General features: G+C 49.2%; 1 protein-coding gene across 1 annotated transcript in view; it reads right to left on the reverse strand.

The window, feature by feature from the left end:
• Window positions 1-313: 313 nt before the first annotated feature.
• The window catches only part of IGDCC3 (immunoglobulin superfamily DCC subclass member 3), a 112271-nt gene continuing 99131 nt past the window's right edge, over window positions 314-13453 (reverse strand). The window contains exons 10-14 of the mRNA XM_055793760.1: window positions 8858-9046; window positions 8480-8584; window positions 6871-7009; window positions 6174-6381; window positions 314-6064 (exon numbers count right to left, since the gene is read on the reverse strand). Coding sequence (XP_055649735.1) covers window positions 5900-6064; window positions 6174-6381; window positions 6871-7009; window positions 8480-8584; window positions 8858-9046 — 806 coding nt within the window. The 3' untranslated portion in view covers window positions 314-5899. The remainder of the gene's footprint in view (window positions 6065-6173; window positions 6382-6870; window positions 7010-8479; window positions 8585-8857; window positions 9047-13453) is intronic.

Below are 13453 nucleotides of genomic sequence, written 5' to 3' on the forward strand. Positions count from 1 at the left end.
GCTGCCAAAGAGCCACCAGCAGCCCCCAACACCAAGCACACCTCTGCTGATGGCTTAGCCCGAGCTTTACGAGTGGATCAGCACCCTCAGCCCTTAAAAACTGCATTTTGGAAGCTGCTCTTTGAGAGGGGCCAAATTCATCAGCCCCCCGCGTGAAGCGGCGATGCCCTGAGCCACCCTCCACAATCCCCACACTGCAGCTGTGCCCGTGCTGTGGCACAAAGAAAGCACCACTCAGGCTGAACCGCTTGCGCTCATTTATTCTAGCTTTATTTTTCTTGTACAAGTAGCCACAGGCTAAAATCTAAACAGAGCAAACTACAAAAAAACTGGGTTTTATTTTCTTTTTTTTTTATACAGAGCTAACAATCGTAGGATCAGTGGATTTCAAATATCAAGACAGTTCAAAGTAAGAAAGGTAGAAAATAAACAGTAGAAAAGTGCTTTGCAATTTGGGTTTTTAATATTACTCTTAATGGTTGATTCCCAAAGAGGACTGGGACAAAGGTTTAGCATCGTCTTTGTTATTACTTTATTACAAATGTAAAGATACTGCAAGTTTAAATGATGGAAATACGATCAAAGTAAAAATCCCTCTTTCCTTTGTAAGACCCTGCTCCAAAGCCCTGTGAAATCAGGCTTTTCCCTGACGTGCTGGGCTTTGCACCGGCCCCGTCCCTTCTTGTTACACGATGCTGAGGCTCAGGCTGTGCTCTCGGAGGAAACCTGGAGCCGTTTCACTGATTTCCAGTGTTTTATGGTGGGTTTTGGTGCCGTGGCCCCACACCAGCAGCACTTGCGGCTGGGGGCGTAACTGTCTCCCTGCCCACAGCTCCAGCCCAAGCACCTTCCCTTTCCTTTCCTTTTTTTTAATTTGGCAGATGAGGGAAATAAATGAGCAGGCATCAAGTTGCTAGATAGGATCTTTAATCTGCCCTCACTGGCGCAGCATGGGGAGGGATAGATTTCCAAATGCTGTTTGCACAGATGAAGTAACTAAGTAGCTCCTCCTGCGTTGCTGCCGTTTGTTTTCATAAGCTTTTAATTTCCTTTTTTTTTTTAACCGATCTTCCCAGACTTAAGTGCTGTCCGTCAGCTCAGAGAGGGCTCAGACACTGTGCCGATCCCCCTCCCACCCCCGAAATGCTGTGGGATGGTTATCCTGGAGGAACAACCCCACAGGCAGCAAAAATCTTCCCTTCACCATCCAGAAGCAACAACATGTCATAGCTTCTCTTCTTTTTTATTGCCAACTTAAAACGTACAGTCCCTTGGTATAATTTTGGGTGGAAGTTTTAAAATTCCCAAACTGGTCCAGCACTTAAATGTATCAGCATCTTTACAAAACAAGGAAGAAGAAAGATACGGTAGACAAATAAATACCTGAATCCAACAGCGTGAAAATACCCTGTCACAGCATAAAACTATTCCCTGTTCAACTAAAGACAATGTGGATACTATCCCTGAGGTAGCAGCCATCTCTGGTAAACTTGAGAGCTCCAAGAATAGGTTGTGCCCATTATGGGTTACAAACAAAACAAAAAAACAGTAAAAATCAGCTTTTGGATACTTTACTCCTTGCTGTAATTTCATCTCACCACAGCCAGAAAAGCAAGAGGGTTTTTTTGGATCTGCCTAGAAAAGGCAGTGAGTTGAATTAGAATTATTTGCTTGGAAAAATACTAGAGGGCGAGATTCCTACCCCAAACAGGGGCGGTTGCCAACGGCTTGCACTAGGTCCAACACAGCCGTTTTATCTCCAGATAAAACTCTCTGACTCCTCCCATCAAGAAAAGGGGGGGGGGGGAATCTGGCAAGCTGTTGCTGCAGTGTTTGAGGTGTATGAATTATCAGGGTGAAGGGAGCACGTGCCATTAGCTGATCTCTGGCAGGCGGGTGAGGACGGGTGCAAGGCACCAGTGACGCCGCCTGGGCTGGTCTGGCTGGTGCCATCTGGTCTGGGTACATAAAACGATGCCTGGACCCCGTTGCTACGGCATAGCCCCACGCCTGCACGGCCCGGCCCTGGCCGGTGGGGTTGGTGGCTGCTGGGTTTGCACCATGGCAGCAGAGCTTTGCCTCAAGGCTCAGCAGGGTTTGTGTCCCTCCTGGGATGCTGCCCACGGCATGGGGACACCCTCCCAGCGCAGCAATGCTCCTGTTCACCCAACAGCCTGGCTGAAGCTTGAATTTTCATTTCAAAGGCCGAAGCCTTTGAAGAAGCCTCTGATGCCATGAGAATGGTTACGTGCTCGTGGGAGACCTGGGAGGAGCATTTCTGACACCTGCAAAACAGCATCCAAACCACCAGCAGCACATGGGCTCCTGCAGGCCTGTCTACCCAAGCCCAACATGTCTACCCAAGCCCAACATGTCTACCCAAGCCCAACATGTCTACCCAAGCCCAACCGTGCCCCCAGCACAGAACAGAACTCCAGCGCTTTCCCTCAAGCACAGAGCAGGAGTGTGGATGAACCAAGCACAGACTTGAAGTTGTGCCCCACGCTGAAACCAAGCACAAGCTCCTTTTTTTGGTTCTTTTTTCCTTCTTGTTTTACAGATTAATGGCCAGACATACTCCGGGTGATGTTTTCCCAAGTTTTCAGTCGGCATGGCTTTGCCTCCAGCCCGGCGCAGGCACTGATGAACAGCAAGATGGCCTGTTACATGTCACTTCTCCAGCTAAGTGACAGCTAGAGGCACTCCACAGCACAAAGCCAGAGTGTGCCGTTGTGAGGGTTTTTTTGCCCAGTTTTGTGGACTTGGGAGGCTTGGATAATTCAGGGAAGACAACGTCCTCCTGCTGGATCTCCAGACTTCAGCCTCATCCCTTTGGGGGCTGACCTGCTGCAACCATCTACATTAGGTCCCAGTGGTACAGATTGACAAGAGCGGAAAAGAAACCCTAAAAAAGAGGAAAAGCTAAACATCTAAAAAATATTCTTTAAAGATTTACATCCATCTTCAGCTGTCTCAAACCAACACATAAATTGCATTGGTTTAAGCCATCACATTTCTGCATAATGAAAAAAAAAAAAAAGAAAAAGCTCTATTCTTGACATACTATCGTATTTCAACTAGTCAAATGGCACAGCATTTCCCTTTAATAAAAGGAAGTAGTGACAAATACTTGTTACTATTACAATATCACAATAATATGATATTAAATTAATAGCATGTTCACAGCTCCAGGAAGTCTGAGCTGAAAGCTAGTCTAAATTCTGTGTTCACTTTGGCAACAGTACTTATTCAATGTGAACGTCGGCATTACACACACACACACACAAAAAGAAAATTTAAAAAAAGCTGAGTGGGAGTGGGCTGGCAGGAGGAGATTGGGTTTTCTGTGATACGAGGTTGTAACTTGAGCCGTTCGGCATCTCCTTCTCCCTCCTGCCCTCTGCAAGCCCCGGCATCCTCAGGCTCCCACGATGGGACGGGCTGTGCTACTGGTCTTGCATGGTGCCACCAGCACTGTCCATGAGCATGGTCCCTTCCCAAGCTGTCTCCAGGTCCACCATCATGCGGGAGGGAGCATCTCCCCACAGTAAATGTGAGCAGGAATCGGTCTGACGGCCCATTTAGCCTCTTCGGTGGGTGGAGAAAGGCTATTTGGGGGTTTAACGTGCAAGTTTAACCCTTCAGATTTTTTCTGTCCTGCATGATGTCTACAGGAGGAGGAATTTTAATGGCAGAGGGCTACAAACACCGAGCCATTGCATCTGCTTGGGCCAAGCTGGATGATTTGGTCTCAAAGGACAGAGTCCTGCTCACAGCGAACCCAGCCCAGCCCCAGGGCACAGCACAGGGGAAGAGACATTTGCCATATTGTCCTGTATATCGTATTATTTACACAATTATTGGTAGCATCCCAATCCCACTTGGGAAGGTGATGGGGGATGTTTCTGACACAAGGAACTCTCCCACTGGTACCATTTAAAAAAACACAATTATTACTCTCTTTAAACTCAAACTCATTTCTTTCCTAATTCCTTTCACTTGTCCTTGCAAATATGGTGACATTTGAGTTACCACCACCTATACAAAGAGTTCAAACCGCCACGTTCACCTGGTTTCAACCAACCCACGTGGTAGGGAAAGGGCTGCCCTCTGCCACTGGCTGGCCGACATCCCTGTCCCCTGTGCGTGCCCCAGCTCACCCCATGGACAACGCTGGTCACACACCAACTCACAAGGCTGCACCACGCCAGGACAACCCGAACCCCACGGTGGCAGGTTGGCAGCTGGCCCCTGGAGGAGCAGGGAGCGTGCACAAACCCTCTCTTTGGTGTCAGGAGCTCCTCGCACACCCTGGGCGTGGGGAAGGGGTGGCTGCCAGCAGTCCCCAGCGTCCTGCGGCGTGGGGGGCCTGCTCTGTGTCACCACCCAGGAGCCCTCCTCTGCTCATCTCTCCCAGGGAAGAGAGCCCCTTTTCAGCTCAGCTCATCCTTTGGATGATCTCCTGCTAGCTGGAAATACGCTGGAGGAGCTGGGAGCAGCTCAGTGGCATCTCAAGGGGTTTTGGAAGTGCTGTATCAGTTTCCTTGTAGGTGCTCCTGATGGCAGGATGGGCTTTGAAGGGACAAGATGGTGACATCCAGGTCCTCACCTCCCAGGGGTGTGTTAAGCTGCCTGTGCTGGCATGTGCCATCAATCACCCTGGCCTAGGGAGCGGCATGCTGACAGGCATCTGAGCACCCCACACACCCCGCTCCATCCCAAGCACACCCTGGATGAACCAAGGCAGCCACCACAGTGCCCAAAGAGCAATGGTGCCGGCGAGCCACGGGGCATCCAGCCATGTCTGTGATGGCCCCAACAAACTTTAAAGTAAAAAACCTTGATACAAATCTCTGCCACGCAAAATCACACTGAAACCCCGTGACGTGTCTAAAAGTAAAGCTCATAACACTAGTGAAGCATCTTGCTTCGCGCGGGGCTGGGTGGGAGAGGCAGGAATTGGGAGAGAGGAGAGGACACACACACACACACACACACTCACACCAGTTCCTATCATGCTTGAGGTAGAACATTGCTTTCAAAGGTTTGGAAGTGCTTTAGATGGGAACGACGACAACAAAACCACCAAGGTGGCAGGTACAGAGCGTGACTGCTGAGGTAGGACCAAGCTTGTACTGACCAAGTGCTACGTTACTTGTTTTTTTTGAACACGAAGGAAGACGCAGGTATTTCTGCTTCCCAGAAGACATTCATTCCGGTTGAGGTAGGTTCTGAGTTCACTCGGCTTGTCTGTCCAAGTCTTTCAGTAGCCCTCAGGCAGGCATCCTTTGACACACACACTTTTTTTTTTTTTTAACATTTTTTCATATTATTTAGAGTCAATCAGCAAAAAAGTATCCTGAGAAATAGTGAAAGTGTACAAAACCATCAAATCCACGGAGAGACAGCCTTCCTGGGCCTCGATTTTTGGAGTCAAGTTAGGATTTCTCCAAATCCAGTCTTCTGGAAATAAAAAATAGATCCAAAAAGTAGTCCTAAAGCTGCTGATCAGGAAAAAGTCTGGGATGCCAAGAGAAGGACGCTCCACCGTATCCCCAGTCTGTCAGAGACAGGAGAGTTTGCCAAACTCTGCCAAGGAGTCTTTTACTTAGCAGCTGCAGGGGAAATCCATCACGACCAGTCTCGATAAAGCCATTGTCAGAAGAAACACACCAAGAGGCCCAAGAGAGGTCAGAACAATAAACTTCAGAGTTTCCAAAAGGCTGTATACATATATATTTATATATATATATATATAAAAAAATAAAGCAAAACAAAAAAATAACAATCAGACTGTAGAAATCTTCAATTGACCTGAGATTGACAACTCGTAAAGACACCACCAGCCGTGGGTTTGGTTTCTGGTAACTCCTACAAGAGGGTTCAAGTCTTGGCAGTTTTATCCTTCATTGGCAGAACCGTGGTCGGGAGCCAGAGCAGCAGGGCTGCCATTGCGGGGGCTTTTCGGGAGGGGCTCTGGCTGCTCCTCGATGATGCTGAACTCATCCAGAGGGAGCGTGGATATCTGGGTGTCATCCTGGGGGGCCGGCGAGCTGTGAGCTGACTGGAGAGAGAGAAGGCGACAGTGCAGTGACAGTGGCAGGTCACCGATGCTCTTAGACATGTAGCCACATCTGCATTTCCCACGGATGCTCCCATCCCGCTTGACTTACCGTTACACCCTTATCCTGCTGCTCCTGGGATGGGGATGCTGGGAATAATCTCTCCAGCTCGTTCATATCCAGCTGCTTTCCATTCAAGTCCCGGTCATCCCTGTCCCTGCGAGTCACGCCGTTCAGGACAAGGCCTGTGGCACCCCGCTGGCTCCTGGGGATCTGCGGGGTTGACAGCTGCTCCTGCACATTTTTGCACATCAGCAGCCTGAAAAATAAAAGAGATGGAGCCTGAGGGTGAGCAAAGCTGGTGCCTCCCCCTGCTTCCTTCCCCCAAGCCTGCCTTATCCCTGTGCTATGTTCTTTCACTCCTTAAATCCCTCCTATAAAGTCACGTCTCTTCCCCTCCTCATGAAAGGGCTTTTGCTTTACAGGGAGGGTCAAGGCTTGCCAGGGCAGCAAGAGTGGCGCTCCTGGGAACTACCAGGTCTCTCGATGGGGACTGGAGCCGATCTGGAGTATTTGGAGAAGCCCGTTGGGTCCACATGTCTGGGAGGGAGGCAGGAGCTGTGCCACAAACAGCGCCCAGTGTTCACAGGAGCCAGGCTGCACAAGCTCATGCTGCGGGATGCGTGTCCCGAGATGTGCATGGGGAACAGTCCGTCATCACTGTGTGATGTGTCAGAACCCTGCAGGGACACCCACAAAGCATTAGGGACCGCTGTCCCACGTGAGTAGCGGCACGAGCAACCCTCACCTTCCTCTGTACCCAAACATGAGGAAGAGGATGCAGAAGATTATGCACGTGACGCCAATGTGGATCCCAACGATGATGCCAGTGGTGGAGGTTTTATTGTTCTGCTTGTCCTTCACGCAGTCACACGGGGAATTCAGCACTGCCAGAAGAAAAGGGGAGAGGGGAGTCAGTGGTGCCACTTTCCTATTGCTCCTCTGTCACAGCACTATCCAAACTAGCCGGCTGTAACAAGGCTTTTACCATCCCATACCAGGTTACCTTCAATAAGTAGCTCCTGCGCCATGCCCCAGCACAGCCACCAATCCCCTACAAGGTTTCAACAGTTCATCTACTCTCTGTGCTGTTTCTTCATCCCCTTCAGGCCAGCCCACCCTACTTCTTGCCTCTCCTACATGTGGGGTGCTCTCCCTCTGCTTTTTCTGGGTCTCTCTTCAACCAGTGTGCCTCTTCCACACCCCTTAGAGCTATTTAACTACTTAGCAGGAACCAGCCACAGCTGCACACTATCTATGTCAGCCAACCTGCCGCCCCTGAAGCCATCCCACAGCTGTATGTTATCAATGTTAATTAACCTGCCTTCATTTCTCTACACTCCTCTAGCTTTTGGGAAGTCCAGAGCTAAAGTTGGAATCTGGGTAGTGCTGGGAGCTGTGTGTGGGGAAGAGGAGAGCAGGGTGGGGGGCCAGGAGAGTCACTGCCTGCCAAAGCAGCTCCCCTGCTCCTGGAACCCCAGGAAGGCAGTCCCAGCAAGCGTAGGGCTGGAAGGTCTGTAGAGAGCCAGCCCTGTTACCCAGGCTGCTGTTATTAGACACAACTAATGAACAAAAAAGACTCTGATGTTAATTTTTGCAATTAATGAGGTGGGAGGTGAGAGGTGGCCACCATGCCTGAGCAGGCTGATACCTGATGGTAAGCACCATGTACGCAGATACCAACAAGATTAGTAGTTACTCCAGTACAGACTGAGAAGTAATAACTATCTCTTGAAGATATTCCCACTGGAAGGCTTAAAAGGCATCCAAGAGCAGCAGAATGTTTTTTGCACATAGATGAATATGAAAGGTGTGATCACTTAAAGATTTCCTCTAGAGGTTTCTCCTTTTCTGCCACATAATGCAGTGCTCATGCTCTGCAGCCCTTCTCCTTTCCAAAGCCACGTGTCCTCCCTTCCTGGTGCCAGTGAGAGTCAAAATATCCAGGAGAGCGGAGATGCTCAGTGCATCAAGTCTCACCCAAGGATGGCAGCTCTCAGCCTATGCACAGAGCTGTTCAGGTTTGTTCATGTTCATGGCCTCACCTCTGGCTCAAGATTAGGGGACAAAACTGGCAATTATAGGAACATTTTCTTTTGACCCTTAGTGAAAAGTCATCAGGTTGGACTGGCCAACAGGGCTGGTGCCATGTGGCAGAGAAACCACCTCTACCAGTACCAGGAGGTCCCAGCCCCGCAGAGGTTTGCTTCATCATTATTTGTGCTGCTGAAACTAAATGAGTAGCTGAAGGGGAGATGGGGCGTAGAGCTGTGTGTGTCTGGGGATGTGTCTAGCCTCGCCACCTTCCTGCAAACCGGTTTTCACAAACCACCACCAAGACTGACATCCCGTCTCACCTGTCCTCTCCACAGTTTCCCTCAAGGACACAAAGCGGACAGTTGAATTTCCATCCCCATGCTGGTTATAGGCAAGGAGCTTGACTTCATACACCACTGATGCATCTGTTTTGAGGGAGACACAAGAAGAGCATTTCAGGGTTAATCATTAGCGTTACCTCCCGGAGTGATGCCTATTTAGGAAATGCACATCTTGCCAAATACACACAAGATGCTGCAAGCAAGACCTGTTACTGGGAAAGCACCCCAAAACCCTGGGGAGAGCTGCAGCACCTCTCATTTAGTGGCTGTGCAACACATCCAAGCTCTCTCATGCTAATCGCAACAGACCTTCGCAGGGTCGAGAAGGGACATGGATCAAGCTGCCACCATACTCACCCAGGTGGGTAATGTTGTACGCTGTTACATTGCTGGGCAGTAGCACTGGACCTGTGTACTGGGAGAGGTGGACCTTGCGGTAATAAAGCTTGAAGCCTTCATTCTGGCCCAGTTTGATGGAGGGCTCCCATGTAGCCTGCACGGCGGTGCTGTTAATGACTTTAATAAAGAGGGATGGCATGGCTGGGACTGAAACAGAGAGAGAAAGACAGTGGGTTGCATGTGCTTTTCTAGTTTGCATGATGAGAAATTCCCCAGCAGCCTTTCCCTGTGGTCGCTGTGCCAAAGAACGTGCTAGATGAGATACTGAGAAAAATCAGATCAGCCCAGATCCTGGTTTAACAGCTTTGAACTTCTTCAGGGAGCTGTAGGAGTGTCCAAGGGTTTTCTCTGCTCAGTTCAGCAAGCAAAGAGGCTACTTTTACACTCCGTTGTTGCAATCTGATGCTCAGCTCTGTCGGGTCAGGGCAGGAATGCAGTGACTTTGGCAATGCATTCCCAAACTCCACTTTGTTGCCCTCGCCCTGAGGGTAGTGAGGACCTTTCAGAGTGATTAATCCCCCAGGGAGGAAGGAACCAGAAGGGATGGAGGTGGAGACATCCATCTTAAAAACATGCTAGGTACCTGCACTGACTTGCAGGGTGCGTGGCAGCTTGCTCTCCCCATTGGCTTTAAGGAGGGAGGTTTGTGATTCTGTGCTGGGGGCTGAGGAGAGAAGCAGGGCATCTTCGTTAACAGCCCTAAATAGCTGAGATCTCTGCACAGCTGTGGCTGGCTTGTTTTGGTAGGCAGGCACTTACCTGGCCTTAGGGGCGCATGGGGGTTTAGCTGGGAAGATGTCCCTGCTCCTGCCCGGTGTCACCAAGGCCTGATTCAAAGTCCACCAGGATGCCTTTTGCTCCAGTCAATGCCCCAAACCCCTGCCCTCATTCTCGGGGTGTGCTGCAGCGTGGAGGGTGTCACCAGCCATTCCCTCCCCTGGTCCCCAAAAAGCTGCCTGGTCCCATCCTGCCCCATCAGCCCAGGCTGAAAGACAAAAATATTTGCAAACCAAAGCCAATTTCGTGCTGCAGATACCTGGGTTCTCCAAAGGTGGTTCTGCACCAAACCCTGCCCCGGCGCCCTGTGCAGTGCTGGGGCACACAGGACCATGCTAACCCCAAGCCTCTTCCTCCCCCTCTCCCTCCCTTTCTCATACACTGAGCACACCAAGGCAGAGATGTGTCTCGGCAGGACATTTCACTGATGACTTTTTTCCAGCTCATTTCCACAAAACACCCCCAGGCCAAATGCTCCCATCAGTTCCACAGCCTTTGGCACCATTCAAAAGGTGCAAAGCACCAGGCGCTGCAGGGTCTGCCCTGCCCAGGGCTCTGCTCCAGCACTGGGAGGGAGAAGGGCTTCTGGGCACTGCTGTACCAGGCAGCCAGCTCAGCTCAGCGACACCCTGCAGCAAAATTATCCAGCAGAACAGCCCCGCTTCTCCAGCAGCCTCTGGACTTTGAGATAGCGCTGTTTTTCCAAGCCCACATGACTACAAGCTGAAAAGTTCCCAAATATAAGGATTGCTGGGCTTGCATTAGACTGATGCTGCTTCTTGTCTTTGTTTTTCCCCAACAGGTCTCTAAAGGATGAGCAGTGCAAACCTGGCCTTTGGCAGAGTTCAGCACAGCCATTGAGTGAGCAATGGTGAAAAGCGGATGAAATGTGGCCGTGTCAGTCTATGACTGGCGAGAGCTAAAAAGGGCATTTCCTCAATTTAATAGTAAAAGCAAAATCACACAGCACAATGGTTTGCCCTTTTCCAGGCACTGAGAGCTTGAGCTTTTCCGTGAGATTAAGGGGAAGGAAAGACATGTCTCCTGGTGAGCACGAGGGTCTGGGCAGTCCTGTCTCTTCCCAAAGTGATGCCCTCCTTCAGGTTGCAGAGGCTTTGCCCGATACCCTCCGAATAAGCATGGGGAGAGGAACAAGTCCCTGCTGACTGGTGAGCATCTTGGCACAGATTCAGAAGGAAAGACTCTGAGAGCCAGGTGTCTTGGGTCAGGTTAATGAGATCCCATCTTGCCTGAGTGCTGCCAATGGGAAAAAAATGGCTGGAAGTACTTCTTCTTGCTAGGATTTATTCTGATGTGCATGTCATTGATGGGAAGGCTGTACATAGCAACTTCTGGGTGTAAAACACAGTAAATTCTATTTATACCAGAATGTACCGTTCTTCCAAAGGCTGCACGTTTTTGCACTCCAATTAAACACTCTTTCTAATTCTTCCAGTTCCCTCTAGGGCAAAATTAGGAATTGTCTGGATCCCCCCTCTGAGAAGTTGGACCCTTGCTTAAAGCATCATTTTCCAAATCGGTGAAAACGCCACAGAAAGGGAAATCGCATTATCCCATGGACAAATAAACACTGATGTGGGCCATCCTGATTTGTGAAGAGTTGGCTTTATTTTATGGTTGCAGAGCCTTACATTTAATAAAAATCACAAGAATATCTCTCCTTCAAAGTATGGAATATATAGTATTTATTCAAATTTTGAGTATATATATGTATAATATTGATTATATGTATGCACTCGCAGAATGCATGTGCTGTTTATAATGTTATTACACAAATAAGTGTATACAGATGGAGTATATCTCTGTGTGTGTATAAATATATGTACACACACCAGTGTATAGGTGCTTCACAGAAGTATATATAAGACATAATATGGATCTACTATAAGTGAGGCATCTCCCTCATGCTAAGGGCTGGGATACTTGTTTTCCTCTTCCGTGCTGTTTGGAATTTTCCCCAGGTCATTTCAACTTTCTTCTTGAAGGCGTCTTTAGCCGAAGATGACTAAAGGAACAGTCTTCATCCTAGAGAAATGTCAAAAAGTCCTGGAGAAAACCCTAAAAAGCATTAAAAGACAAGAACAAGGAGTGTGTGCTGCTTAATGAAGCAGAGAGAGTTTGAGATTTAAAATACCACAGCATTTGTGAAATGGCGTGAGGGAGAATGACGGGGGGAGATGGGAGGACCTTCCTAATGAGAAAGGTTTATGGAGGACAAGGTTCACTTGGGTAGTTTCTCTACACTCTTCCCTTCTACTTTCCATCCAAAATTATTACCGGCACAAAGGAAGGAGCATGGTGCTTCTAGAAAGCATTGGAGGTTTCAGCCAAGCGCATTCTCAGCATATTCCTAGCCCTGAAAAGCTGACCTCCCTGAGCCAAAAGCTGCCCTGCTCCTCAGCACCTTCACCATATTCCTGCTCCAGACAATACCAGTATAACATGGTCACTCAGACCACTCTCCAGCTGGCAGCATATCTGCTGACCACTCTGACAAGCACTGCCCTGGCTCCGCCAAGCTGTCCCTGACTGCCAGATTCACCCCCTGTGCCCTTTCCATGCCAGGCTAGACATGTCAGTGCGGTGACGTGGGGTCCTGCCACCATGGGGCTTCACACACATCTCTGCACATCTCACGTGTGTTGCGCTGAGACAGGATGAAAACGCCGAGACACAGCATGTCGTGGAAATCCCATCCCTTTTGGAGGCTGTTAGCACAGATCCAGGGGCTCCCCGAGGCCAGGGAAGTCACCTTGGGAAGGCACAGGGTGAAATGGCTTGGCTGTGAGAAGAGTCAGATCTGCAATGAAACCTTAATTTGGTGACAAAAGCCACTGGATCCTGGCTCTCTGACCCCCTCTCTCCTCTGTGAGCAGAAGGCAACAGGCAACCAAGTGAAGCAAAGCTAGAACTGGGGGTTTTCAATCTCTTCTTATCTTCCTACAGGGCAAACACAAGCTGGGGTTGGGTGATCTTAACCAAGCCAGCTTGTCCTGAACATGGACAAGCTCCATCCTGAACACGGAGCTAACTGCTGAAGCTTTGTTACACAGGACAAGCCTTTTTTAAAGGATAGCAGAGCAGGACAGCGATGCCTTGAAACTTCAGACAGCCAGGAAATTTATGATCCCATTACCAGATACCTAACTATTCCTGTCGTGATTGAAGGCAATAATGACAAAAACTCCTCTCTCGCTTGACCCGGACTTCTGCAGAAACACCCAGCTCCATGAAGCATGGCTGGCTTATAGCTCCAGTAGCTGAACTCAGAGCATTGGGTCAAAGCATTTCAAGTTTTGCCTTAGTCCATCCTTCTGTCTCTAAACTGGAAGGAAAAACAAACTCCAGGGATGACTGATTCCCTGTGGAGTACCAAGGAAAATAAATTTGCAGGGTAACAACCCAGCAGGGTGAGGATTTATTGGCGTTGTTGTTTAAATGCTGTAGTAAACATCTGCAAGGGCTGAAAACAGAATGCAAACTGGATCCCCCAACTGGAAGTCAACACACTCTTCCATTTGATTCTAAATAACATCCTCACACCCAAGGTCCTCTCTGCTGCAAATTCGTAATTATTGAGTGCTCGTGAGATTGATGCAACGCTCCTAAGAAATTTGTCTCCATATATGAGATGAGCCAAGATTCAGAGGTGCTGGAGAGGTACGTGAGCCTCTAGGAAAACATTCCTAAAATGCTGGCTGAGAGATCACACTGGGGCTCTAGTTTCTGTCTGGTGTCTCTGTAAGGGTCCTGCAT

The sequence above is a fragment of the Falco peregrinus genome, chromosome 1 (genome assembly GCF_023634155.1).
Source record: "Falco peregrinus isolate bFalPer1 chromosome 1, bFalPer1.pri, whole genome shotgun sequence".
Lineage (NCBI taxonomy): Eukaryota > Metazoa > Chordata > Aves > Falconiformes > Falconidae > Falco > Falco peregrinus.